The 23,248-nt window shown below is 55.8% G+C and overlaps 1 protein-coding gene across 1 annotated transcript; it reads right to left on the bottom strand.

Annotated features, from left to right (window-relative positions):
• Positions 1 to 380: 380 nt before the first annotated feature.
• On the bottom strand, positions 381 to 21,984 carry Nptxr (neuronal pentraxin receptor). Its single transcript, XM_059248009.1, has 7 exons — positions 21,975 to 21,984; positions 21,729 to 21,800; positions 14,869 to 15,737; positions 5,657 to 5,876; positions 3,503 to 3,750; positions 1,454 to 1,633; positions 381 to 1,113 (listed from the first exon to the last, which is right to left on the bottom strand). The coding sequence occupies exons 1-7, from the start codon at positions 21,982 to 21,984 to the stop codon at positions 889 to 891; spliced, it is 1,824 nt and encodes a 607-aa protein (XP_059103992.1). The 3' UTR covers positions 381 to 888.
• Positions 21,985 to 23,248: the final 1,264 nt, after the last annotated feature.

Genomic DNA, 23,248 nt, shown 5'->3' with positions numbered 1-23,248 from the left:
CTCACTCGGTGCTCTGCCCTCCCTCAGTATCCGCCAGCCTTTCCAGGGCCACGCAGAAGAAACCGATATGGTGGCTAGGCCACCGGGCCCTGGCAGGAAAATGTCTCCTGGATCACAGTACCTCTGCTTTGGATGCTCTCAAGCCAGGCTAGAGTGACCCAGGTCCTGTCTTGGGCACGGGGGTGGGTGGTCAACCATGCTGGTGGGCAACGTCGCCGGTGGGTACAGGGGGTGATGAGAGCCCTTTGGCCTCTGAGGTCTTGGTCCCTAGCTGTTAGGTGGGAGCTGGGAAGGGAACATCCTGGAAACTGAGGTGGGCCTTGAACTGACATCAAACCAACATCCAAACCACAACACACAAAGAAACTGGTGCCGGGGGGGGGGAGGGGGCAGTGGCAGCAATGATCCTGTAGGCCCTGTGGGCAACTGAGGCAGACAGACAAGGAGGGTCTGATCTCATACATCTCTGGCATCCCTTCTACGGCCTGATGTAGGCCTGAAGCATAAGGAACGAGAGGGTCAAAGGCCACCTATACCCACAACTCCTCAGGGGATGTTGTTGGAATTAGTGGGGTCTGCTGTGACTGGTGGGAGGTCAGAGTGTGTGAGAGCAGAGACCAAGCCAACACATCTCGCCAGGAGGCGGAACTGCCTCAACTCCCCTAGGTTGAACCAGTTGAGATACTGGTCCCTACCCAGGTGGCTGAGGAGACATCCATCCAGGGCAGGGTATTCTGGAGGTATGGGTGCCTGTGATGGGAAGTGGGAGGTACGGCCAGGAGTGTGGGAGGAGGGAAGACCAGCACATGGACAGGCTGAGGAGGGAAATGCCCCTTCAAAGGTCCCCAAAGTGACAGGCAAGGGAGGGGCCCTGAACAAGGTGGCCCCTCATGCCTTGGCCCTCCCCTTGCAGACATCGAAAGCGGCCTTCTTGGCACCTCCGAAGGCCTCCACCAGCTTATCCTCCCAGGGGAGGACATTGCCCATCAGTGGCCCAGTGCAGTTGGCCAAGCCTAGGACCTGGACAGGTGTCAGGACATGGTCCCACAGGTTGAACTGTGCAATGTCACCGACGAAGGCCTGGGTGGCATCAAACCGGCCCCCCAGGGTATCCTGGGCCAGGAGAGCAACAAAGAAAGGAGAGAGACGAGAAATGAGGGGACAAGAAGAGAGGCAGGCCCGCCAGGTTTGCACCTGCCAAAGCCAGGTTCCCAAGGTTCTAGCCCCACCCACCCAAGGATGCTCCCTCTCCAGGCTCTAGCCTCACTCCCAAGGTTCATGCCCTATGCCAGCCCCACTCTACGCGCCTCCTTAGCTCTCCGCTGCCCATCTGCAAACTGGTGAGTTAAACAGGATGCTCGCTGCTGCTGTTTTCACTTCCTCTCATTTCCTTGTCAGGGGACCCAGAGGGAGTAGGGTAATGACTCGGGGGTGCACGCTACCTGAGCCTTACCTGTTCTTGGCCCAGGATAAGGATGCCGTGTGGCTTGATGGGGTGCCAGGCTGCCAGGTTCTCACCAGAGCCCCGCAGCTCACCGTCCTGGTAGGCAGACCACAGCCCATCCCTGGTCGTCCAGGCAATGCAGATATGGTGCCAAGTGTTGTCCTTCAGGCTCAGAGGCAGCTGGGCCACCTGGACACAGGACGCAAACCCAGGTGAGAGGCCCAAGGCTGGAGAAGTGGGACAACTCTGCAGCCAGCCTCACAGCCTTCCTCTGGGGACAGAACCCAAGGCCTGACTTGCATTCCATCCATGGTCTTTCTTGTCCCTGCTCTTCCTCTTCTCACGTGACCCCACCAAGCACCTCCCTTGAGGTCACAGAAACTATCTTTTTGGTTTTCAGGGCTTCAAGGTCACCCATGGTAGGGACAGGGACCACAAACCCATTTTCCTTACACACCTAAAACAGTGCCCAGCACACAGTGGGGCTCATTCACTAGGACAGAATGAGCTTTGGACTCAGAGGCTGGGTCCCAGGGTCTGGCCCTGGATCTGCCACCATCTCTTATGTGACTTTGGGGAGGCTGTTCTTTTCTTTCAGGGCCTCATCTACAAAGTGGGAGAGAGCATACACAGTCGAGGCCTCTTCCTGCACTCAAGGCAGATATGGCTAAGCAATCACGAGCCTAGCCGCAACCTGGGACTGTTGCTGATGGTGCTCTGGAAGTCTGTTGACGGCTTGGTGTTGGTCTGTGAGGTGAAAGCCACTTGTCTGTGGCTTTAAAGGGCTCCTTTATCTCACAAGTGCTCTGAGATCACGACTTCATAAGGCATTCTCTGATGCCTGCTGGGTGCCAGGCTCCATTCCAGACTCAGAGGGTGGATCTGGGCACGGCCTTGAATGAATTGTGCCTGCATGGGAGAGCAGGGCTTCAGGGACAACCTTGCCTGTAACTGTTCATCTCCACTGTTAGCTTGACTGGATTTGGAATCACCCAGAAGACTTACTTCTGGGCATTACTGTTAATGAGGGAGTTTCTAGAGAGATCTAGTAGGAAGAAGGCCTACTCCAAATGTGGCTGATGGGATGCAGTTCTCAGACTGAATAAAAAGGAAGAAGCCAGCTGAGAGGCCGCATCCATCTCTGCATCCCGACACTCTGGCCCTCACAGCTACAGCTGCTCCTGCCTCCCTGCCTTTCCAAGATGGACTGCACCCCTCGTACTGGGGGCCAGGCATTTTATCACAGAGCTGGGGGCTGCAGGGGACGCCGGCGGGGGTCGGGGGGGGGAGAACCTGCTCACAGAAGCCCCCTGGAAGGACATGGAATTGGCTATGGGTCGGCAAAGCTGGTGCTTCCAGCCGAGCAAAGGCAGAGGAAGGAGCGGGGAAGGGCTGCGGGCAGGAACAGAGGGGACTGCGCAGTGCCCTGTCCAGGGTGCTGAATTCTCCATCTCGAGAGCCTAGTGTGGCCCTCTGCCAGGTGGCGGAGGCAGGCCAAGACGAAGAGGTCAGGACAGCCCTCTCACGTGGAGCCTGGTCACCCCTGTGATCTTGGGCCCCCAAGGCAACACAATGACCCCCTGGGCCACTGCCTCCTGTCTCTTGGACCAAGTGGAGCTCCCAGATGTATAGCTTGTGGGCTGGTCCCAGGAGAGTGTGACCTGTGATATCTGCTTTGGGGATCACCGGCAGCCCGCCTCTCTCCAGACAAGCCCTTTAGTAGTTCTCCATCCCCCTCCCCGCCCCTCCTCCTCCGTTCAGGAGAATGCACAGGGCTCGGGGCGCCGATGCCTGTAGGCTGGCCTCTAGCCACGTGACCTGGAAGTCAGCCTGTTTGCCCTGCTTCAGCCAGCCCTGCATCAGGATTGTCTACATTCCCAGAACCGAACTCAGCATACAGTAGGTCTTTAATGTATGCTGAGTATGGTGAACAGGAGAATAGTGTCAACTCACATTCAGCCCCGAGGTAGTTCGGGGCACTGTGCTTTGGGAAGCAGAGCCCACCCGTCCCCTGCCCCAGGGCCCTAAACCCCGCCCAGTGTCCTAGACTCCACCCACCTTGTCGTTGATCAGCAGTTCCATTGGCTCAGGGCCGGCCTCCAGCAGCACGATCTCATTGGCCTGCCCGGGCACTGAGTAGGAGAAGGGGGTGCCCTGGCCGGAGCCACCCGACCTGGAGCGCAGCCACATGCAGGCGGTGAAGGCGTAGAGTTCAGGCAGCGCCTTGCGAACGCGGGCATACATGTAGTTGTTGCGGATGGGGATGCTGACTTTGAAGGCATCTGGGGGACTGTAGGCCGAGGACCCTGGAGGGGACAGGGCAGGGTCAGTGGACACTGAGCAGTGAGGGCTAATGGCTCCAGTCCACTGGGGCGCAGGTGTGCGCGCGGGGGTGGGGGTGCCAAGTGATTTCACCTCATCTACTTTTGCCTCTGGGCTGAGGTGTGATTGGATGAGGCCCAGCGGCTCTGGACTTCAGATGTCCCGAGTTCAAATCTTGCCATTACTAATTTCTGACCTGTGAGTCTCAGTGAGATAAAGGCAACCTTCTTGGGCGTCCATTTCTTCAGTAAAATGGGCCAATGACCCGTTCTCCATTCCACACTGTGAGGGTTGGCAGGCTCATCAAATACTAGCTATGATCATGACTGTATACAGTTGTTCATCAACTTGAGAAGCCTTCTGTGGTGCCCTGTGGCAGGCTGGTTCTAAGGACCTTCTGCATGTCACTTCCTCACAAGCTCAAAAGGCAGGTACTGTTAGAATCCTCATTCTTCAGGTACGTACACCTTGGCACACAGAGGTTATTTTCTCAAGGTCACAGAGAAAGTAAGTGGCAGGGCTTGGATTTGAACAAAGAGTCAAAGACTCAACTCAGTATAGAGACAGGCATGGAGCCCCAGGATGGGAGGTGATGGGGAGGCGGCTACCATGACCTCCCTCCTCTGTCCTGCAGGCAGTTAAGAGGTACTTCTCCTGGTCCTCAGGGGTGTTGGTGTGTGGTGGGGAGTAGCTGGACTGAGTGGGAAGGAAGGCTGCTGGCTGCCACAGTTCAAGTGCCCAACTGGGTGCCTCCCTGGAGCTCCCCAGGTCCACTGCTCCCCGACAGCTGAAACCAGCATGGCCCCTTGGCTCCTACAGGTACTTTCTGCTTCTGCTCCCCAGACCTGGCTTAAGATCCCTCTTCCAGCCGGGCGGTGGTGGCGCACGCCTTTAATCCCAGCACTCGGGAGGCAGAGCCAGGCGGATCTCTGTGAGTTCGAGGCCAGCTTGGTCTCCAAAGCGAGTTCCAGGAAAGGCGCAAAGCTACACAGAGAAACCCTGTCTCAAAAAACCAAAAAAAAAAAAAAAAAAAAAAAAAAGATCCCTCTTCCAGGAAGACACCTGAGCCATACCTAGCTTCCTAGGTCTCCCCAACTTGCCCTCACAAGGGCCCATCAGAACTCATACGTCCCTAACCCCGCTCCCCATCTCTCAGGTGAAGACAGTGAGGCCTGAGGAAATGACCTTTCAAGGTCACAGAGCAAGTCTGTGACAGACTTGGAACCCAGGAGTCCTGATACCTGCATCTACACACTGTCCTTTGTGATTCTCTGACCCCTGGCAGTGCCAGGCCTAGGGGGTTAATTAAATGATAGAAGGCTGGCAGATTAGTAAAAGGTGCTAATTGTGGATAGCTAAATGCAAGGCCATGGAGTCTGAAGGATCTGGTCATAGGTCAAGTAATTTGAGAAATCCACCAGGGTCATCTCAGCATCCCAATCCACCAGGGAGAGAAAAGTGCTGCGTATGTGCATCTCAGATCTTAAGGGTAGGGGGCAAGTACTTCAAGGTCATAGGTAGGTAGGACAGTTACCCGCTGTATCTCTAGGGGTTGTGCTTCAAGGTCATAGATAGAACAGATATCCACTACAGTCTAGACCATCTACTCCCTGGTTATGTGACCTTTGACAAGTCACTTGACCTCTCTCCAATTCATTCTCATTACCTGTGAAAAAGCCTGCCCTTAGTGAAGATTAAATCAGCCAGCCTGTCATCACACAGCCAGCTCCTGGACCCAGCAGAACCAGAAAATGACAGTTAATTGTCAGCAGCTTTGAGAGTGACAGCAATCCCCCCAAGTAGGCTCCTTCTCTCACGTTCAACAGCCTCTGGAAGTGGCAGCCAGAGATGAGGGCCTGGCGGCTCAGCCATCTGCACCCTGGGACCTACCGTGCTCCAGCTCTGCCACGCGACCCTGCAGGGCGTTCAGCTCCTTCTCCACTTCCTGTCGCTGCTGGTGGCTGCCGTGACTGAGGGCAGCACGTTCCTTCTCCAGGGCCAGCACCTTCTCGAGCAGCTGGCCTTCTAGCTGGTCCATCTTGGAGTGCAGGGCAGTGGGCACAGCTGGGGCTGGTGCCGAGGAGAGGTTCCCGCGGGCCGGGAGCTCCTGCTGCTCCAGAGGAAAAGGAAGGGCGGTGATGTCACATGGAGATGCCACCACTCTGCCGGCCACCACTGGTGAGCCTGGCTTTCGGTAGGGCAAAGCTGGGATGAGCGGAGCAAAGGCGGGCAGCCTACGCACAGAGCCGGGATGCAGAGGGAGTAAGAACTCATGCAAGCACAGCTTCGGAGCGGAAAAGCATCACACTGGGGGCTTCTAGAGCCTTCTATGGCTGGGCTTCTATGGCACAAATCCCCCTCTAAGGGCTGGAACATAGTTGAGGGAGGGCAGGGCCTGCTAGGATGCACTTGTGACCTCCCAGGACATGCCTTCTGGATGGGACTCTGGTATCATTATCTTGGGATTGTGGTCCCAATCCCTGACTCAAGTGACAGCTAAGGACGTAAACCCAGCTTGGGAACCAACCACCTGTATGATGCTGGGAAAACCTGGAGACTCTTCTGAACTTATTTCCGCATGAGACAATTGTACTGCCCTCTTGGAACTGTTCTGGGGAGGATTTATGTGGCAAACACCAATAAAGAGAGCCTGCTGGCACCAATGTCTATCTCACTCAGGGTGTCCCAAGGCAGGCTCTGACACTATCCAGCCCAGGATGAAGATAGCGTCCAGTCCCTCTTCGTCCTATCTTAAACCCTAGTAGGCAGAATTGAGGCAGGCAGGCAAGGCCACAGGTTCTGGACAGGGCATTCTCTGGTGAAAACATCCCAGTAGGTGCTCATGAACGTAATAGGTGCTTGTGGCACATAGCAGGTGCTCATTCATGACTGGTCAATGAACAACTTGGGAGGACTCTGAGCAGAGGCGAGGGCTAAGTTTGAACTTGCCTAAGACCTCCAGTCCTGTGAGGAAACCTCACACCTCATGTGGGAGCCACTTGGCAGAGCTGGGGACAGATGGGACAGGGAGGGTGCAGGGCTCCCCAGGGGGATTCATGAAAGATGCTGACAGGAGCATGTGGCTGCTGCTGCTGGTGAGCTGGATGGAGAGCTTCAAGCACGTGACTGAAGGCTCCCTGTGACTCCCACTGAGCTTCCCTGCCGTGAGAGATCCAGAGGGTGGCTGTGGCTTGCGCCCCGCTGCCGCCTTTCAACACAACAACCCATGCACCCAAAACCCTGTGGCTGACCCACACCCCAGCCAGGCTATGGGCCTCTCTCCCTGTGCACCACAGTTCTCACATGGGGTGTTACGGGGACGGACAGAATGGTGGCACCAGGCCGTCACGCCACTACCCTGCTCATGAGGGACAGCAGCAGCGCTAAGGGTGAGGCCCTGCACCTCCTCAGCTGGAGGCCACACCCCTGGTTACCACAGCAGCTCTTGTGCCACGGAGTCCATCAACACAAGGGACACACTTGTCCCCTTAGCACAGGAAAGGTTAAGAGGCGTGTCCGGTGTCACCAAGCAAAATGACCAGCAAGGCCAGAGCTAGGTCGCCTAGGCTGAAAGGGTCGCTAAGTTGTCCTCAGGGGCAGAGCCAGTGCCTCGAGGCTCAAGATGCTCAAGGGATGCCAAGAGACACTGTCCTGTCTCCAGCTGGGGGTGCTCCCTCCCTCCCTCCCTCCCCTCTCCCCTCCAGTAGTGACCAGGACACTGCGGGGTTTGGCTGCTTCTTTCAAGGGGACAGACACACAGGTGGCCAGGGGAAGTGAACAAGCTGTCCTTTGTCGAACTGTTTGGTGGCACCAGGAGGCCAGGGAGGAGGGGGCTCCGAGAATGGGCTGCAGCACCCCCCCACCCCAGCATGTGAATCAGAGAAACATGACGCCCCCACCTCCCTTCCATCTGCCACAGGCGCAGGCTGCGTGGCGTGGGCTCTGGGCCTCGTGCCAAGTGGGCCCCAGCCCGAGATGGTAGGGGGACAGCGGAGATGATGTCACACTGTCCCCCACACAGTGCCTGATAGGGCAGGAAGGGAGGGCTGGACTCCAGGTGGGCTGTTGAGAGTCGGTGGTAGAGTTTATTATATCTGGGCCTGGAGCCAAATCCCAGGGTTCTCGGCCCAGCTCAGCCATCACGAGCTAATGGGGAGGGGCGGTGGGAGTGGGAGGCTCCTTAGTGCTCAACAGGGAATGCCAAGAACAGCGCCATTGCTGACACCAGACATGGGACAAACACTTCTCAGCTGCTCCTACCTCCTGAGGACTAAGTTAGAGACCAGGGTGTTGAGGCACAGCAGTCCCGTGCCCACTCCTCGTACCAACCCTCACATTCTGAGTCTCAGTTTGTTCTTCTGCAAAGTGGGTATGTAGCGTTGCCCCGGCTGGGAAAACCTAAAGGGATGGCCTCAGTGGCCATGAGAAGGCCAGGAAAGGCAGGCTGTGTCACACTGTGGGCAGTCTCACAGAGGGCCCCATAGGAGAATCCTGCCAGTGTGGCATGGCTGAGGTGCGGGGTGGGGGTGGGGGTGGGGGAGCAGGAAAGTCAACTGCCTTGGCTCCATGCAAGCGGCTGCTTCTTCTGGGACAGGCGTAGAGGAAGGGCCTGACTTCAGGTCCGTGCAGTCCACCCTGCCTGCCCAGCCCAGGTTCTGGGGACAGCAGCACAGGCCTCTCCGCCCAACTGTGCCCATATCTTGTGAGTCCTGCCAGCTCACACCCTGACTTCAGCTGAGTGGCTTGTTATTAAAAGATGCTGTGCCTCAGTTTCCCTCTCAGCACAAGAGCAATATTGTCTCCGAGCCCACAGAGGAGCAGGTCTGGGAGCTGGGTGGGGTGCTGGCTATTGTCACCGCCACCAACACGATGCCTTAAAGGGGCTGGAGACTCAGCTCAGCAGAGGGCCCCAGCACCACACAAACCGTCTGTGGTGGTACACACCCCGGGACCCCAGCCCTCAGGAGGTGAAGTCAGGAGGGTCAGAAGCTTAAGGTTTCCTTGGCTATACATCGAGTTCAAGGCCAGCCTGGGTTACACGAGACCCCATCTCAAAAATAAGTAAACAAATGTCTTGAAAGGATACACATTTCCCCATATCCAGCCCTGAAACCATCTGTCAAATTATTACATTGGGAGAAGAGCTAGGCACAGGACGGTCATCAGTCAGCACCGCCAGACGTCAGGTGACTCGGGGAGGAGGTGGCTCAGGCAGGAGGCAGGGGTGAGATGGTTGATTCAGAATGAGGCGCCCGTGCCCCGACACCCCAAATCCGTCTCACCCTGAGGCTTCAGCACAGGCTGTTCCTTCTGCCAGGAATACTCTTCCTGCCCCACCCCATCCTCGCCCGAGAGAGCTCCTGCTCTTCCAGATGGCAGCTTCCCTCAAGCCCGAGCCAAGATGCTCCAAGAAGAGAACGGGGTTCCAAGCTCTGTCGGGGCTTCTGAGCCCTCGTTCGCTCGTTCACGCCGCAGCCACGGCGTGTGCTCTGGCAGTGTGGTGCCTGCGTGACGGTCATCACCTCGGCCGAGCGGTCTGCACTGCTGCGGGATTTCTCACTTACGGAAGCTGCTCGACCACTCCGACCCTCATGGCCGTCATCGGGGGAAGCCGGGCCGGATTTTGAATACTTCCTACACTCGGCTCATACGTGGTGAGATGGAAGGCAGGAACTAAGATGGTGTGTCACATGTGGCCCTCGAGCAGTTGTTACTATTACTATTATCTTTACTGAGGGGAAAAGGGAGGTGCTGGAGTTGGGTGGCTTGACCAGAAGGCCAGCGGAGGCACCCGTGCACAACCCTGGCGGTGCTGAGCCTCCCCTGGTGTCCCCAGCAAAGACAGGATCCCCCATCGCAGATCATTTGACTCAGAAATCCTGGCAATAGTCTTGGCTCAGCCCCACCGTGCTGTGGGCCTTGGACAAGTCCCTTGGCCTCTCTGATCCTGTCCCCCCTAGGTAGAACTATGGAGGACACACAGGCTCAACTGTTGTCCTCAGGGTTCACCAGGGATAAGACACTCAAACCATCCCGGAGTCGCCCTGTTAAGCTGATTCCTTTGTGAGCAGCTTAACCTTTGACCTCATCCCACCATGGACAAAGACTTCTAGAGTGGCACAGCACCGGCCATCATGAATTAGCAGAACCATACACATTGAAACCCTGAGAGTCCCGAGCGCTTTACACCCACCAGCTCAGGGAAGCTCGCAAATGACCAGGCCTGGTGGGCGAGGCTTGCTCTTGGGTGGGCGTGGAGACTTGCAGCCACTTTGGGAAAATGTGTCACAGTACCTACAGATGCTAAATATATGTCCCTGCTGGCACCCAGGCATCCCACTGCAGGGCCAGGGCCAGCAGAAAGGAGGGCTGGTGGCCACCCGAAGAGACCATACAGTGTTCACAGCAGCTTCGAGCTAGAATTAGGCAGAATCTGAAGGTGCGTCCTCAGAACAGGCTAGCGGGTGGTGGTGCCTCTACACAGTGACAAGTGGCCGCTGCCACAGACACCTGACTCAGTGGCACAGGCACAAAGCCGCTCAAGGTTCCAATACAAGCAAAACCCATTAATAGGTCGGGCATGGTGGCGCATGCCTTTAATCCCAGCACTCGGGAGGCAGAGGCAGGAGGATCTCCAAGTTCGAGGCCAGCCTGGTCTACAAAGCGAGTTCCAGGACTACACAGAGAAACCCTCCCTGTCTCAAAAAAAATCAAGAAAACACACACACACACACACACACACACACACACACACACACACACACAAAACAACAACAAAAAAAACCATTAATGGTGAGCACAGCCAGAATGGAGGGACCCCAGTGGCTTTGGGGGGCCCAAGGGAACCTTCAGGACCTGGGAAGGCTCTAACTATCACCTGGGAGTGCCTTCCTAGGGGCGCCCACATGTATCTGCCCAGATCTGTCCACTCGAGATTTGTACCCTTTATAAGTGAGACGTGAACCCTTACAGACCATGGATGTGTGGTAGACCACAGCAATAAAAAGCAATTGTGCTTCTGACCCGGCAGGAAAGGCCTCTCTTCCTGGGAGGACAAGAGACTTTTTTAAAGGGCATGTGGTGTCCCTTCCCATTCAACAGATGGGATCATTGAGGATCAGACACAGGGAGGGTCTAAGGTCACAGCACAAGGAAGGGTAGCAGATCCAGGGTTTTCAAAGCCAGGTTTCTTGTTAGGATGAAGACCACTTACAGGCTCAGTTAGGGGCTTTTCACAGCCCAGCTCAACCATTTTACAGACATGAAAACTGAGGTCTGGAAAGGGAGTGTTCTGAGTCTCATGCAGCTGGCCTACCTGGGGCCATTTAGAGCTGTCAGGGTGTCTAGGAAGCATCTGGTCTGCTATAGATTTATTAGTTTGTTTTTTTTTAGATGGAGGCTCATGTAGCCCAGGCTGGCCTCGAACTCACCATGTAGCCGAGGATGACTTTAAAAGTCTCATCCTTTTGCTTCTACCTCCTAAGAGTTAGGATTACAGGTGTGTGCCAGAATGCCCCATTTATTCTGTGCTAGGGATTGGACTCGGGGCTTTGCACATGCTTGGCAAGCGCTCTACCAATGGAACTCCACCCCAGGCCCTCCCTGTAGAGTCTTTACAAAGGGGAACCCTGACAGGGCCAAGGGGCAGAGGTCTGCCTGTGTTTCATCCCTCAGACTCTGAGCCTTCGGGTCCCTTCTCCCCAAGACAGAGGCGTGCATGGCCTATTTCACATGACAGAGACTGAAGGAGCCAATGTATAATACATACCTAAAAAGGGCCAGCTGCTCCCAGCAGCCCCAGGGGAGCCTCCACACCAGCAGGGCCAGCCTCCAAGACCTTGCCAGCATCATGCTCACTCTTAGCACCCAAATATGAAGGTGAATCACTTGTATTCGATCACTGTCTTGTAGGTGGGGAATGTCTGATTCCTGAGTGTAGAATCAACACAAAGAACCAGACAGGACCCTGGAACTAGATACTGATAGGTCAAACCCAGGCTCTGATGCTGGGTGACCTGGGGCCAGTGTTTTAACCTCTCTGAGTCTGGTTTGTTTGCACAAGAGGAGTAGTTTCTCCTCCACAGAGTGAAGGGAGGATTAAATGAGATGATGTGAAGGTCCTGATGCACAGTAAGTGCTTAGTAATACGGACGATCATTGTTAGAATATCAGAAAGTGTGGCTTCCCTGAACCCAGCATCCGCTGGGATTCCCATCAGGATGCTCTTCACCGTGGCTCTGCTCCAGAATGGGGGCAGGACAATGGAGGACAGGGTTTATGTCAAAGAAATTCTGTCTAAACCAATCCTGAATCTTCACCCTATACATACATTATTAGCACAAAAATGGAACTCCAGGACACGCCAGCATGGCCGGATGCCACGTAAGTGGACCAGCTCCCTCGGAAAGTGGTTCTTGGCCATAGTCAGGAGAAGCCAACATCCTCTGACCTGGGAATGGTACTCCAGGGACTTCAGCTAAAGGCTCCATTCAACAGACTAAAGAGGAAACAACTTCGCCACAGCCAGGCAAAGGGAAGGGAAGAATCAGAGGAACTACACTCATCCCCAGCCACGGAGGCTAGTGATGATGGGAAAATGGTAATTCTGCCCTGCTCCGTGACAATGCCTGCTGGTGGACTAGTATCAGGGGGCTGCAAAAGGGGAGGGAATAGTGGGATTGAGACACTTCTTTCCAAATGCTTTCTCGGGAGTCCTCAAACGTGGCTCCCACCTGAGGCGGGTATGAGGAGGGGGACAGTCTGACATCTCCACCTATTGAGTCAGGTCTGGCTGGAAGCGGCAGGGGTGACCCAGAGGTGCACAGGTGGGTGGTGATGGGGGGCGGGGAGTGGTCATGGCCAGGGAAGAGCTCTGGGAGGAAGGAGGAGTCTAGAGCAGGTGTTTTTGTGTGTTAGTGTGTGTGTTAGTGTGTGTGTGTGTGTGTGTGTGTGTGTGTGTGTAGGGGAGTTGGACTGACCTAAGAGAAGACGGGAGAGACCTAAGAGAGAAGGCCGAGGAGCCAGATCAGATTCAAGCAGGTGGCTGGATTCAGGCTGGGGAGTGTGTCCCCACGAAGGAACCCAGGGTGGGGACACCCCCAGATGTGCCTGGAGGCGAGGGACCAGCCAAGAGGCAGCTGGGACTGCACACACATGCGGGCAGGATCTGTGGGTCATGTGGAGTGAGCATTGGAAGTCCCTGGGTGTGGTTCAGCCCACCCAGGGGACCCGAGAGGAGAGCCAAGAAGGATCTTGAAGCAGACAGAGATGCTGTGGTGCAGTGAGCGGGGGCAGGGAGATGCATCTAGAAGCCCAGAAGGGAAGAGATATGTGGTAGGGGGAAGGGGTCAGATGTCTGAAAGGAGCCAGCAAGGCAGAGACTGGAAAACCCCTTCAGGTCATGACCTCTGGAGACATTAGCAAGAGTGGATTCAGGGGGGCAGCATCAGTGACAGCAGACCCTGTAAATCTGGGGCTTTTGCCCATACTGAATGGGAAGAGACAGGAGAAATATGTCAGTGGCCGAGAGGTGCATGAGTCCCCACAGAGAGTGGTAACGTGACCCCAGGAGATTGACTCTAGCTGCTGCCAAGCTCAGAAACCAGACCTGGTAGCTCCATGTCCGCTGCACTCAGCAAACACGAGGAGGAGAATGTGGGGAAGCCGGGGCTCCCCATGCCTGGGAAGCTGACCCGCTGCCAAATCCCAGGTGCCAGGATCCCTCCACCTCGGCAGGCCCACCGCAGGGAAGCCCACCCTGCCAAGAGCCAGGTGCCAGGGAGCAGGGCCAGGGTCAGCCCAGCTCTGCCAGTCACAGAAGTGAGAGGGGCCCCCGGTGCCATCTGTGGTGCCAGGGCTGGGGCAGAAGGGAAAGTTGAGGGGGGAAAAATCCAATGATTTTCACATTAGTACAATCTTCTTAAAGGGAGTGTTTGCTCACAATTATGTTCGTGTCTTTGGGATTGGAGTGTCTGGTGAGACGAGTGTCACGATGCCCATTGTATAGGCTGCCCTTCCCTGCAGACTATGAGCTTTTTACTTGGTCTTTTTCCTGTTCTTGCTTTCTGGAACTTCACCCCTGGGCAGGGAAGAGGGGTGCTGGCCTGGCGGGCCTCCCCCTCTGCTGCTCGGCTCAGGAGGTTGGAGCTGGATTTTCTCACTTCCATAAAGGGAGTAGAAGCCTTGGGGATGGTGAGGGGAGGCTGTGGCCTGACATCTTGAAGGTGGGGGTGTGAGCGGCTGACTTCCTGGTGGTCTTCTGGGCTAGGGTCATGGATAGCTCCTCCTGCACCCCCAGATTGAGTTCTCTCCCCATTTAGTTCTCTCAGGCTCTCCCCTCACGTCTGTCCAGCTTCAGCCTGGGGGAGAGAGCAGGGGCCATAGCATTTGCCATATCTCTCCTCTCTGTCGCCGATCTAACTGTGTCTGGAAATCAGTCCATGCCCGGGAATGGCCGAGTCTTCCTAGCTGTTTGTCCTGCCCAATCTGTTTGTCTCCCCGGACTGGGAATTTGTAACAGGGAGAAAGGGAACCATAGGTATAATCAATCAATGGACTTAGCATCACATACAAGCCAGACTAGGGTCCCTACTGCCCCGGCTTCCTGAATCTGACCTGGAAAAGGAGGAGGAGAGAGCTAAGTGGGTCCCTATTGGAGAGTCAGCCGCTGACTCCCCAAGAGTCCCGAGCTTCAGGTATATAAAGCTGGGCGTGGCCGGAGGGTGGGAGGTGGTGCGGGGAGAGTAGGCTGGTGTTAATGGGGCACTCTTGGGCATGAGAGGAGTACTTCCTAACAGCAGTGAGTGTGGGGCGGGTGCTGCTCTGGTTCTGGTAGAAGGACATCTAAGGAGAGCCTCGTACGTGCCCAACATCCCCACACCTGTCCCTTAATCAATTTCCACTACAAGTGATCACCATTCTCCCACTCTAGTGCCTCGGTCATCGTGCCAGGATCCCACCCGGGATCGGGACCAGGACGCTCCCGTGGTGCCAGCCACATGCTCCGGGTGACCGGACGGCAGCAGGGGAGACCCAAGACCCGCGCGTCGCAGTCAGGGCAGTGCCCCCCCACACCTTGTGTCCCCCGACGGCGCGCTGCTCACCTCGATGCGCTCGATGCGGTCCCGCAGCGCGCGCACCGCGTCCTCCAGCTCCAGGAGCAGCGCGGGTGAGTCCCAGGCGCCGTCGGCCATGGTGTCGCGGCGCGGCCCGGCGTCCTGGAGGCCGCGCGGCAGGCCGCTCTCACAGCGGCCCAGCTTGCCGGTGAGCTCGCGGATGGTGTCCCGGTCTGCGCGGATGCGCGCCTCCTGCTGCAGCGCCGTCTGGCGCAGCTGCTCCGCCGTGCTCTGCAGCAGCAGCAGCTCCGCGCGCTCGCCCGCCGCGTCCCCCTGCTCGGCCCCCGACGGGCAGGCGGCGGCCAGCGGCGTGCAGAGGAAGCGGCTGAGCAGGGGCCCGGTCGGCGGCGGGAAGACGCTGGCAGCCGGCTCCCCGGGCAACGCCGAGGGCCCGGCCGAGCCGCCAGCGCCGTGCAGGGCGCTCAGGCTGCGCTGCGGGCCCGGGGCGCCGGCGGCCGAGGCGGCCGAGGCGTTGTCGGTGCCGCCGGGCAGCGCGCGCGCGGGGCTGGCCGCCAGGGGCACGCTGGCGATGATGCAGATGACGGCACCGAGAAACGCCAGCATGCCCGCGGCCAGCAGCACGGCCAGGAACTTCAGCGTGAAGCTCGGAGGGGGCGCACGAGGCCCCCGGCAGGAGCGGCGGCGGGGTCGGGGCGCGGGGCCCGGGAGCGCGGGAGCCGGAGCGGGAGCCGGAGATGTCGCCGCGGCCGCTGCTGCCGCCGCTCTGAGCCCGCGCGGCGGGAGGAGGAGAAGGCGGGCGCGGCGGCCCCGCCCCACTCGCTCCCCCGGGGCCGGCCGAGGCCCAGCCCCGCACCCGTTCCGTGCCGGGAGTCCGGGTGCATGCGCCACGCCCAGGACTTCATCTCACAAGGAGGCGGTGACTGGATGGCTACGCGGTGGCTGGGTTCCAGGGCGACCCTGTTCTCTGGGCTCTGGTCCTCTCCGGGTCCCCGGGAATGCGGACAGCTGAGCCCCTGAGGGGCTCTGGGCTCAGCATGCTGCAGACTCGGTTGCAATTAACACTCTGTGTGAGCATGCTTATGATACAAATGAGGAAACTGAGGTCTCTGGGCTCAGCATGATGCAGGCTTGGTTGTAGTTAAGCCTCAACGTGAGCATTCTCTTGATACAAAGAGGAAACTGAGACCCATGGAGGCCAAGTGGCAACCCAAGGTCACACAGATGGTATGCATTTGGAACAGCATTTGCCTGGACAGGACTAGTAGGGTGGGAGTTGGGGAGAAAAGAGACAGCACCCGAGGGTGAGGAGGCGATTTAACCTAACCTGTTTCTGCTGGGATCACCTGAGTGTCACCTGCTACCTCCAAACTTCCTAGCACAGCAGGGTTCACTTTGCTACACCCCTAGGATGGCAGGGACTATCAGAAGCACCCCCATCTGAGACCTTGAGCCTGCAAGCATCAAGGTTCCCAGAGGAGAACCCCCTAGCTCACTGCAGCCTCCATCAGAGTGACAGGTGGGAAGCAAGCTGGTGCCTCCAGGACCAGGCAGGAGTGGGCTGTGTGTGTGTGTGTGTGTGTGTGTGTGTGTGTGTGCGTGCGTGCGTGCGTGCGTGTGTGTGTGTGTGTGTGTGTGTGTGTGTGTGTAGGTTTTACTTTATCGTGTCTAAAATGTCTATATATAGTCTATTGAAAATTAACTTCGCAATTAAATATTTTAAAAACCTTGCCACCCTTTCCAGTCCAGTCCAGTCCCAGCCCCAATCGTTCTGTGGGTTGTCTTTGCCTGGGGTGGATTCTTGGGCTGAAAGAACTCTGGGAAGCCATGAAGGTTCTTACTGCAGCCTGCAGCTCGTGGGAATTGTTCACTAAGTCCTGAGCCAAGCCTTGACCTGAAGGAAGGCCATCTCAAAGTCTGACCTCCACAGCTGCCAGGGTGGACATGACTGGAAGGGAGACCAGGACATTCCTGAGGGGGTATTAGCCCCCAGGAACCTGGGGGACCCTACCTGACCACTGACACCCCATGGGTGTCCCATGGACGTGTGTTCCAACTCGCTCCCCTCCACGCTCATGGGGATACGTCCCCTCTACTCACTCACCTCCAAAGTCAGAGTTTGTTGTCCGGATCTGAGTGGTAAGCAGCATAGGAACCCAGCCAAGGCAGGATCTGCTCATCATGGACACCCAGAGCCGGTATGAGTGGATGGGAGCTAGTCACCTAAAAACCAGCCCAGGCAGCATGGCTCAGAGGAAGCATCCGCAAGTGGAGAACTAGCCTCAGATCTTTGGAGGCCATGGCAGGCACTGGGGTCCCTGAAGCCTCAGGGGGCAGAGAAGACAGCAGCACCCCAGCTGATTCTAATGTGTCCATGAAGACAGACAGGCAGACAAAATCCCTGCAGACAGACAGGCAGACAAAATCCCCAGAGGAAAATGTTCTTTGAGATGCAAGGAAGGCCGGGAGAGGCCAAGAGGAAGCCACTATGAAGAGCAGCACAGTTAACTGTGATGTGAGTTTACGAGCCACCCCAAGAGTTTGGAGACAGCAGAACAGATGAGTACAGGGGCTGGAGTTGGATCTTGTTTAAACTGGTCTATTAATGGCTTAGCATGACTATTAAGCCAATGGTATGAGTCACCCTTCTGCTTCAACACCCACCAGTGGCATCCCAGCTCTTGTTGGGGACTATCTCTTCAGGGACGTCTATATGGTAAATGGCCTAGGAAAACAGACTGAGTGTTGCCCTCAGAGAGCAGATTTGCTTGCTGATCAGAGTACAGTTCACATCTCGGAGAGCACAGTGGGGTGGGTCAGCTTGTGGCCCATCAAAAGACGACTAAGGCTGTCTTAGCACACAGTGTATGCTGTACTGCAGACCTACTGTGTGTGTCCATCTAGGGTGCCTGCATTGCTCTGTGAAGGTACAGGGAGGGGGCTATTGCCTATGTGCAGTAAATGCTGCTTGCTGTGATGTGAGTGATGAAGTCTCTCTCTGCCCCACCCTGGGGGGAGGGTTCTTCACTCTTCTCCAGCATCCATGAAACCTGCTAGCTTGTTGTTTTGTTTTGTTTGTTTGTTTTTGAGACAAGGTCTTTCTATGTAGCCCTCACTAGCTTGGAATTCTCTATGTAGACCAGGTTGGCCTCAAACTCATAGAGATCCCCCTGCCTCTGCCTCGGAGAGCTGGGACTAAAGATGTTCACCATCAAACCTGGCCCTAACTTGTCAGTTTGCAGGTGAGGTGAATCTCAGGCCATCTTGACATCCTCTGGGTCTCTCCTCTCTAAAATGAGGGATAGTGAGAGTATACAAAGGCTTCTGCCTGGGCTGGGGAGGTAATTCAGCTGGGAGAGTCCTTGGCTGGCAGGCATGAAGCCCCAGTAAGTACCACAAACAGCCAGGGTGTGGTACATGCCTGTAATTGTAGCATTTGGGAGGCAGAGGCAGAAGGATCAAGAGTTCCAGGTTATCATGAACTTCATGAGAGCCTGTTGAGAGAGAGAGAGTCAGACAGACAGACGGAGAGTTGCTAATCTGAGCATAACTCAGCTTTCCATCCTTGTGCCCGCTGCCTGCAGTAATCTCAAACTGCTAATGTCCCAGGCACCACAATACCTCCCATCTCTGCACTGGTCCATGGCAGCCTACAGCATTCCTCTCTAGCCCTAGCACTCAGCACACACCCCCTTCCCTAATCCCCAGTTGCTTCTTAGAGAATACTCGCTGAGGTAGCTTCCCCTCAGGCATGGCCACTGCTCCGGGCAGAGTGCTGAGGCTGGACCCATCTCTTCTGGGAATGCACCGCCATTCTCCTAACAAAGAATTCCTGCAAGGATGGTCAGGGGTGTTCTCGGGGAACCTTCCCTAAGACTCTAATAGCACCCCCATTTCCATCATAAGTCTTACATCTCTTGTTTTCTCTTCTAGTGCTGGACACAGAACCCAGGGCCTATGCATGTTAGGCAGGAGCTCTATACTGGGATACACTCCCAGAAAGCCTAAGTTTTTATTTCTTCATTTCCATTCCATTCTTAGGTTGAGGGAATTTTGTTATAAATAACACATGTTTTTTAGGGTTTTCTTTTTTGGAACTTTCTATGTAGACCAGGTTGGCCTCAAACACATAGAGATCCCCCTACCTCTGCCTCGGAGAGCTGGGACTAAAGATGTTCACCATCAAACCTGGCCCTAACTTGTCAGTTTGCAGGTGAGATGAATCTCAGGCCATCTTGACATCCTCTGGGTTCAGTCCCTGGGAACCACATGATAAAAGGAGAGAACTGACTCAGGAAAGTTGTCCTCTGACCCCCGCACAAGTGCCGCGGCATGCATGTAACCCCTCCAATAAATAAATGAATGTAATAAAAATTCCAAACACGGAGCCGGGCGGTGGTGGCGCACGCCTTTAATCCCAGCACTCGGGAGGCAGAGCCAGGCGGATCTCTGTGAGTTTGAGGCCAGCCTGGGCTACCAAGTGAGTTCCAGGAAAGGCGCAAAGCTACACAGAGAAACCCTGTCTCGAAAAACCGGAAAAAAAAAAAAATTCCAAACACGGGCAGTTGCTAGATAGGTCCCTGGTAGTCTCTGCAGCAGGCAGGGAGCAGAGGCAGGATTTGAACATGGGGCTTAGGGCTGCCAGCTCACACCAGATGGCCTGGGCTTTCCCCCAGTTTTCGGGGTGAGTGTCCTGCAACCCGGGGAATCTCTCAGTCCTGGACAAACCATGAATGTGGCACCCACTAGATCCCCAAAGCCAAGCCATTCTGCCATGCTTCCTCCATGTCGCCAGGGAGTGCATGGTCACCCTACACCTTTCCCTCCCTCCAGCCCGGGGTAGCCTCCCTTGCAGCCCCTTCACGGTGCCTTCAGCCCACATGCAGGCTGGGACCAGCTTTCACAGCCCCATCTCTTGTCTCCAGGACTGCTACATGGGGAGCTGATGTCCCCCTCGAGGGTGTGCCTGTGAGCAAAGCAACCCCTTCCTCCCAGGACACGGGGAAGGAGGCCACCTCTCCGTTGTAAGGACCGTGCATTGTAGTCCCCATGAGGTCTGGTCTCTGGCGGGAGCTGTCTCATTGCCCCCATCGGAGCTGTGGAATCAGTGATACCTACTGACAGGATGTAATGAGGAGTAAGGAAAGACATTGCACAGAACTTTCCTTCAGGGGTCAGGGGTCAGGTGCAGGGACCATTTCTTTTCTCTTTACTGTTTTATTCCCTATGTATCTAGCTAGCTATATCATCTAGCTATATCTATCATCTATCATCTATCATCTATCTATCTATCTATCTATCTATCTATCTATCTATCTATCTACCTACCTATCTCAAGTGTATATGCACACACACATACATGTATAGAGATCAGAGGACAATTTTCAGGAGTTGGTTCTCTTTTTCCTCTACCATATGGGTCCTGGGTATTGAACTCAAATCAGGCTTGGTGGCAAGCACGTCTAACCACTGAGCCATCTTCCGGGCCCCAGGCTCCATTTCTTACCACACTGCTTTGTATTTCCGGGGCACAGGACAGTGCCTGACATTCAGAAGGTGACTGGTAAGTGCTTGTGTGTTCCTAAGCATGGGTTAGGTGCCCAGTGCTGCTTTCCTCTCTTGGTGCCCTCTTGCCTCCTTTATGACTCGAGTCCGGGACCCATTTATAAATCTGACTCCACACACTTCAGCTTCTTTGGAGGGAAGCAAGGCCCTGCTGGGGCCCAAAACTGTTTTCACATTTGTAGTGGATGCTGGGATGAGGAGCCCGGATCAAATGGGAAGAGAATGGAAGCCAGTGGGGTGACAGCATGCCTCCTGAGGAAGCCAAGAGATTTCCACTCAGACTCTCCGCTTCCTGGAAGCAGCTAGAAAGCCAACCCAGCCATAGGCTTGGGCAGAAAGGGGACATCTGTTCCTGCAGGCTCTGGAGGAATCTCAATGCAGGAGGAAGAGTGTATTGTGCTGGCAGGGCCACTGGAGTTGTGCAGAGCCCAGGCCAGGCCCAGAGAAGAAAGGCCAGTGGGACCAGGGCCAGCAGAGACTGCTGTCTGTTGCTCTGAGGGATAGGCTGGGTTCCCTGCACCCCCCCCCCCCCCAGACACTGGCTCTTCCTCCTCCTGAGTCTTGCCTTATGGGGTCTCACCATGGCCAGGCTGCAGCTACACGCTACCCAGTGTCTAGTCCCCACCTAGGGGAGCTGAACTCAGGCTCAGTGTTTGTCCTGGGGCCCCATGGGCAGTGGGTGCCCAAGCTGGCATTTGAGTTCAGCAGCTGTCAATCTCTATCTCCCATTACCACCTGTCATTCCTGTCCTATGTGGATGTCCTGAGAAATGGCTTCTTCCTGCACAGTCCCCTGAGCCCTGGTGGCCACACAGCCCCTTCCTTCCTGCCTATCGGCCCCACACCAGTGTCTCTCGCGATAATCTATGGTTTGTGTGGACAGTTACAGTTTTCTACATTTATTTCGGGTGATGGAGATAGAAATGTGTACACATGTGGGAATCAGGGAACAACTTGGAGGAGTCAGCTCTCCCCACCACGTGGGTCTCAGGGATCGACTTCAGGCCATCGCGCTTCACGGCGGGCACCTTTACCCACTGAGCCCTGCATGTACTTGTGAGGTTTCCCACATGTGGGTCTTTTGTCCCTGAGCAGGTCTGCTTTCTACACAAAGGGGGTATTGGTGGGGGGCTGGAGTCCTGCAGATGCTGCCTTTAGAGCCTAGGGCTTTGGAAAACGTCTGATTTCTACACAAAGGGTATTTTGGGGGACCCTGGGACTCTGCAGATGCTGCCTTTAGAGCCCAGGAAACATCCCTTCTTGTCTGTGAAATGGGTCTGAAGAGCCCTGATTTGGCTACAGCAAGGGAGGGCCCCAGGACCTTGCCTGCGTGGTCCTTCAAATGTGCCTGGCAGCAGCTCTCAATGCCATCTGGTTCCTCCTGTACCCAGGGTGAATCTAAAAATGGGGGCCAGGTTAGGGAAGCTCTCTGGCTGGAAAATGGGACAGCACAGGAGGTCAGGGCAGGTGGGAAGCCCCGTGAGCCAGGCCCTTCTTGCTTCTGTCCCTGGGCCAGTTCGTCAGCCTCAGGTGACTCCAGCCCTGGGTCTCTCCTGTCTAAAGCCTGCCTACCTCCTGCCATAACCGCAGCCACTAGCCGACTGTACCCACACGCTGTTTTTCGAATTTGAAAACAGGAGGCGTGGAGGGAAGAGACTGTTGCAGGGTTAACAGGAGGAGGCATGTGACAAGGAGAGGAGCTCTCTTGAGAAGGCGCTGTAGGTACTACTCCAAAGCGCTTCACTAAAGCCTCACAAAATCCCAAGGAAACCCCGTGCCGCCGCCGCCAACATTCCTATGCTGCAGACGGTGATCCCGAAGCACAGAGCCGAAGCACAGAGCGGGTAAGCTAGTGGCTTCAGGTCCCTCAATGGCTAATTTGAGGAGCTGACGCTCAAATTCACGCATTGAAACTCATGCTGCGGGAATACACTGTGTCTCATCTGGCCCGCTTGAGTCCAGAGCCTGGAGCAGGATCTGAAGGGCCTGCTAAGAATATCCACAGAAGCCTGGCATAGTGGCGCACACTTCCAATCCCAGCACTTGGGAGGCAGAGGCAGGTGGATCTCTGAGTTCAAGGCCAGCCTGGTCTACAGGGTGAATTCCAGGACAGCCAGGGCTACGTTAGTGAGACCTTGTCTCTAAAAACCAAAACAGAAGAGTGTCCATAGACACTCAGGAAGGGCTGTGTTGGGCCCGCTGTTGGAAGCAATGACTTCACTTGCCCTGTGGCAGCCTGTTTAGGCCAGTCAATTCGCCCATCTTTCCGACCTCTGGTGCAGTCTCAATGTGTTCAGTCACCTCTGGGTTTTACTAGATTCTCTCATCTAGTGTGAGGTGCATGTGTACATCCATGTATCTACAAGAGAGGCCGGAGGTCGATTGTAAAGTGTCTTCCTCTATCGATCTCCATCTTCTTTTGAGATGGGTTCTCACTGACTAGGGAAACCAGTAGATTTGGCTGGGCTTGTTGGCCAATGAGCTTCAGAGATCTGCCCAAGCCCCTCCCCCAACAATGGAGTTACTGGCAGGTGCCACCACACCTGGGTTTTTCACAGATGCTGGGATCCAAACTCAGGCTTGTGTGGCAGGCACTTTACCAACGGAGTCATCTCTGCAGCCTCCTTTACCAGAATCTTCAGGTACTGAAACAGGCTGAGTAGCTCATTTGGTAGAGCGATCGCCTAGCACGCACGAGGACTGGGGTTTGGTCTCCAGCATTGAATGAGCTGGGCATGGTGGTGCGTGGCTGTAAGCCACTTGGGAGGTTGAGCCAGGATTGTTAGGTTAGGTCATAGGTCATCCTTGCCTATATAGTGAATTTGAGGCCAGCCTGGGCTAGAGAT

Source organism: Peromyscus eremicus, chromosome 20 (genome assembly GCF_949786415.1).
Source record: "Peromyscus eremicus chromosome 20, PerEre_H2_v1, whole genome shotgun sequence".
Lineage (NCBI taxonomy): Eukaryota > Metazoa > Chordata > Mammalia > Rodentia > Cricetidae > Peromyscus > Peromyscus eremicus.
The sequence above is the reverse complement of the archived record's forward strand: the minus strand, read 5'-3'. Positions and strand labels throughout refer to the sequence as shown.

What these genes read in the sequence shown, in the direction of transcription:
- Nptxr (XM_059248009.1), bottom strand. An exon ending in ACCGCATCGAGCGCATCGAG is followed by an intron (nt 5,877 to 14,868) that starts GTGAGCAGCGCG and finishes CCTCTGGAGCAG; the next exon opens with CAGGAGCTCCCGGCCCGCGG. An exon ending in TTATCCTGGGCCAAGAACAG is followed by an intron (nt 1,114 to 1,453) that starts GTAAGGCTCAGG and finishes CTCCTGGCCCAG; the next exon opens with GATACCCTGGGGGGCCGGTT.